This window comes from Malaya genurostris, chromosome 1 (genome assembly GCF_030247185.1).
Source record: "Malaya genurostris strain Urasoe2022 chromosome 1, Malgen_1.1, whole genome shotgun sequence".
Classification (NCBI taxonomy): Eukaryota; Metazoa; Arthropoda; class Insecta; order Diptera; family Culicidae; genus Malaya; species Malaya genurostris.
In genome coordinates, this window is record NC_080570.1 from 58,851,183 (window position 1) to 58,856,108 (window position 4,926).

The 4,926-nt window shown below is 37.1% G+C and overlaps 2 protein-coding genes across 2 annotated transcripts; one reads left to right on the forward strand and one right to left on the reverse strand.

The window, feature by feature from the left end:
• The first annotated feature begins 360 nt into the window (after positions 1 to 360).
• On the forward strand, positions 361 to 1,837 carry LOC131440179 (uncharacterized). Its single transcript, XM_058611240.1, has 2 exons — positions 361 to 694; positions 746 to 1,837. The coding sequence occupies exons 1-2, from the start codon at positions 503 to 505 to the stop codon at positions 1,796 to 1,798; spliced, it is 1,245 nt and encodes a 414-aa protein (XP_058467223.1). The 5' UTR covers positions 361 to 502; the 3' UTR covers positions 1,799 to 1,837.
• On the reverse strand, positions 1,802 to 2,899 carry LOC131440180 (CCR4-NOT transcription complex subunit 11). The gene is made up of 2 exons (XM_058611241.1): positions 2,365 to 2,899; positions 1,802 to 2,305 (listed from the first exon to the last, which is right to left on the reverse strand). The coding sequence occupies exons 1-2, from the start codon at positions 2,701 to 2,703 to the stop codon at positions 1,877 to 1,879; spliced, it is 768 nt and encodes a 255-aa protein (XP_058467224.1). The 5' UTR covers positions 2,704 to 2,899; the 3' UTR covers positions 1,802 to 1,876.
• Positions 2,900 to 4,926: the final 2,027 nt, after the last annotated feature.

Genomic DNA, 4,926 nt, shown 5'->3' on the forward strand with positions numbered 1-4,926 from the left:
TTCTGTCCAAAACACTGCAACATTCGAGCCCAATATTCCTTCGACGGAAGATTCGCCAATATAATCGAATTAATCAAAACAAGAAACGTAGCCTTATACAAAGAAGTAACAAACTTCGTTAAAGAATGCAAGCTAAAGATCTGAAAACATACAACACGAAAATATAAACAAGTGACGTTACGAGAAATAACAGATGCCACTTCAAAAGACACCAGAGTTAATCGTCAAAATGACGTTAAATGACACCGCTGGACATATGGTCTCTGTCACCTGTCCATCAAAAAGTGACTGTTAAAGTCACTAACAGAAGAAGAAGAAGAAGAAGATCTCAAAAATATGGCGTCGTGATAGAGAGCCGGTACTCATAGTCTCTTACGTACTTACGTCCTATCGCAAAATAGCTCCAGAATTATATTTCGCTTATTTTGATCGCAAATTCTTGAAACATCAAGAAATCAACACAAATAAATTGAAATGAAATAACAACTTTTCAAATTATAAAATGAACAAATCTTGGAAAACATTTGATTCTCTCATTAAATCACCTAGTGCTAGAAAGTCATTACGCAAACTTTCGCCTCGAACCGCAACTAATGCATTGAGAGTATTTGCCAAATTGAGAAGAACCGGTCAAGGTAATGCAGAAATCCATCAGGATAAAAATTTTGGCAAAAAATTGTTTCGCTCCAAACAGGTAAAAGTTGAGTTCATCAAGAATCATTTTGTAGATGGTGTTGTATTTTAGGTTGTGTCTTTAGGTGACGAATCTATAATAGAGGACTTTTCTGATGAAGAACATGATAAAGCTACGTCTAACACAAGGACAAACATTGAATTCACATCGGATTCTTGTGAGTTATCATTACAAGCGTTTGAAGTAGTATCGGAGCATCTACAAGCAGATGTCGACGATGTTTCTGTTAGAAGATTAGAAAAAATCCATGAGACCGAATCCTCTGAAGGTTCAGACTGCGAATCTATTCAGTGTAAACGTACGAGGAAAATTAAGCTAAATTTCTACAGACAGAGGACACGAAGGATAACCGATGATCTGTTTATAATACCAAATGCTACAGAACGGACAGAAAGTTGTAAAAGAAATTTGTTAGATACAACTCATGGAGGAAGCAAGGAAAAAGGCTTTTCGAAGATAGTATGCGAACGACAGGTTTCGAATTATAGAAGTTTTGATCGAACTTTTAGATCAACAAAAAAACTTTCTGAAACTTGCCAAAATTCATCACGCAATAAATGGTCTTCTTTAAACGAAACCTTTAGATCAAGCCTACCAGCTGAGATTGATGATCCTAGTTCTTCCCCAGAATATACAGAGAATGCAAACGAAATTCTGATTCAGCAGGCTCCGGACAATAAGCAGAGCTCTGTTGCACTTCATAAGAGTAACTTGTTGCAGTTCCGACCGCAAATGCCAAAAGTGGAATTGCGCCAGGATTGTCAATTATCGCGGTTGATCATGATACTGAATGAAAGAAATTCAAGACGAGACTTTTGGCTTCATGAATGCCAGACGAATTCAATGAACGGAAACGGACCTTACATAGTTGAATCTATTATCAGGATTTTTGGTCGAACTGCTATCACCTACTATGACACAGATCGAGATGATCCATCGATTCAATTACAACACATTATATATTTGGATCCAGCCGAAAAGCAATTAAAATATATTAAAAAAGGATCGCTAATAGAGGTTGAATACGATTTGGAAGGACACAAATTGGATGGACAAAAAATGACACATTTGGGAGTGTTCAAAATAAAACTTAAACGAAGCTAGAACTCGATTATTTGAACGATTCTTATTTACTTCAATATTTCCTATTGAAACCTCAAATACAGGATAATATTGCTTGTTTCACTTTTTGATTGTTGTCGTATTGGAATCAGATTCGAGTTGCTTTAGTAGCCTGTACAGAGCAGCTGCCTCCCTTATACGACTAAACTCAACGCAGAATGCTTCGAGTTCAATACACAACTCACTTGTTTCAATTATATGATTTCTTATAAGACTTTGAAGAAAAACGCAGACTAGCCGAACGAGTCGGTTTTGCAGGTAACGATCTTTGATCGCTTCGCATGATGAAATGCAATTACTAATATATAGATGAACAAACTCTGTAGGAAGTTCAACGGATGTGGTCAACCGATTGACAACTTCCATTGAATGTAGTGACATTTCCATATTCACCAAAACACTGAAGTATTCGGTAATTTCCGAAGAATGAATCAGTTTGAGAAGAATTTCAATTGCAATCAATGGGTTGTATTCGACCAAATCAGGAAGCTAGAAAAGCAATGGAGATATTATAAATAATGTAGATCAATTTTGAGTCATTTTTTTACCTTGTCCGGAGTAAGTCCAACATTGTAAACAATATCCGGATCTTTCTCTAATTCTCGCATAAGTTCGTTTTGGTCCTGTATGCTTAGAGCTTGCCGAAAGGACTGAATGATCAAATTTTTTGCATCCTTCCCCAAACATTTCGATTCGTTAATCGAGCTATTATATACTGGTTTGTGGAAAGCAGGATTGCTCATATCAAGCCAGATGAGCTCATCTTCACAATTTAGTAAAGGAGGAGCCACTGTCATGAACTGGGTTCCATACCCATTGGCGATTACACTGGTGCAACCAGATCCACTAGTGATATTATTGTCTGGTAGTTTCGCTAATCCTTCCATTAAACGTTTGGATTATAACACATTCGTGGAGGAACGTAAAAAGTTATAATATGTAAGATATACCGTAATCGTTCACTGTTGTCGGAAATAATGAGCAAAAGTTTTGCTAATTTTTCATCTGCAACACAGCTGATTTTGTATTAACTCCACAATACAATATTACCATTTTAACCAGAGATGCCAGGTAAAAATCTGTTGCAAAAGTCTGTAATTCCGAAAAAATGGGGACTTTCATTTCTCTATAGAATATGACACACAATACGGCGAGCAAAAAAACAGCGTGGTCAATTGAAAAGTCTGTAAATTTCGACGAAAATCTTCAAAACACATGATTTTCAAAAGTCTGCAAAAAAATCGTCAACAAAAAATGTCTGCAGTATTTTATAAGAAATTTGCAGATTTGCAGACAAATCTGGAGACCTGGCATCTCTGATTTTAACAGTTTCTACACGCTACCAAAAAAATACTCTTTTAAACGATCAACAAAAGTGTCATTACTAAAGAGCAATGATGAATTCTCCATACAAATTTGGAATGTCATTACTTTAGAGCAAATTCAGCAGTTCAAAGTTCTATATGGAAGATCTGTAAAAGAACAGAAACTGGAACAAACATGTCCCTAGCACAGAGATGCCAGGTAAAAATTTCAAATGTCTGCAGACAGAGTCTGTAAATCTGAAAAAAAAATCTGCAGCCAGCAAGTATGTCTTGCTGGCAGCAATTTCTAAGTATGACACGCAAAACTGACTTGGCGAGCAAAAAAAAAAGGTCTGTAAATGTAGACAAAAGTTTCAAAAGTCTTTAAAAGTCTGCACAACAAAAAATGTCTGCAGCACTATACCCCAAATCTGCAGATTTACAGACAAATCTGCAGACCTGGCATCTCTGCCCCAGCAAGCCGTTCTACCCGGTGGATGTTGTCGACCCGCATCGGCCCGATCATCGGGCCGATTATCGGACCGATTGAGCACGATATAGGGCCGATTGTAGCGCTTCGATCGGCCCGTCATCGGACAATTCTGCACCATTTGCATCAATCGCGTCGACCTAAAAAAGCTTTATGTTTACATTATGTATCGCTAGAGAAACAAAGCGAAGAAATATCAAACAAGGCATTTTCGAGCCGACGTCTCCCCGATAGGGTGTGCAAGAGTGTTAAACATTCTTTTGTCTCGATCATGGAGGCTTTAACCTTTAGGTCATTCGCCTCTTAGGGCCAGAAAAACTCTGGCCCTATGTTTGAGGTTGGAAATCCAACCCCGATATATCTCATCACCTGAGTATTGGATATCCGCTCTCTGCTTTGGTATATCTTCACTCTTTTGTTCTACCGATACACTATGTAAGCTCGAAACGCAATCAAAAGCTTTCGTGCACGATGCGTCCGATGTTCGAATTTACTGGGTAGTTTTATTTATTCGACCAGTTCTTCTGTCAAATTTAAAACTGGTCTACGATGCCGTCCCTCTTAGAAAAAAAAAAAGTTCAACGGTGGTCCTTCATTGGTCCAATACGTTGGATCATTGGTCCAAAGAAAGTCCAATCAATCGTTTAGCGGGAGGTCAACACGGGACCTTCGTTTGCCGATTTTGAAACAGACCATTGAACCGAATGCCATTTTTTTTTCGTTCAACAAACTAGGCAGACAGAGGTCCATTGTTGAGCCATTTTTTACATGAGGAGTTGGAGACCCGTTGAACTAGTTTTACTGCAGAATTTCTGAAGTTTTTTCCACTCATTTTTTTAAACTAACTTTACAATACCCAAGTAGCAATCCGCAACTAGTTCTTATACGACAAAGTCCAAACTATGTTGCAACAAGAGCACGAATATGTTTTTTATGTTATATTGGTTAAAACATGGTCACAGCAATGTTTCATCATAACATAACTGGTTACGAAATAGTTATTTAGGTTTCCAATAATAACATCTTTGTGTCATATTGAATTAAATATAATTTATAAGCTATCGTTACTTAATCCAAACATATCTTTAATCACAACAATGCTTCTAGCTACTAGTTGAAAATAAGTTTATTTTACTTCAATAGTAGCAACCCGTAACTAGTTTTGATACCACTTAACCCAACTGTGTTGCAACAAGAGCACGAACTTGTTTTTTATGTTATACTGGTTAAAACAAGTGACAGCAGTGTTTCTTTATAACGTAAACATTGAACTAACTATCATTTGTAAGTTATCGTTACTTGATTCTAACATATCT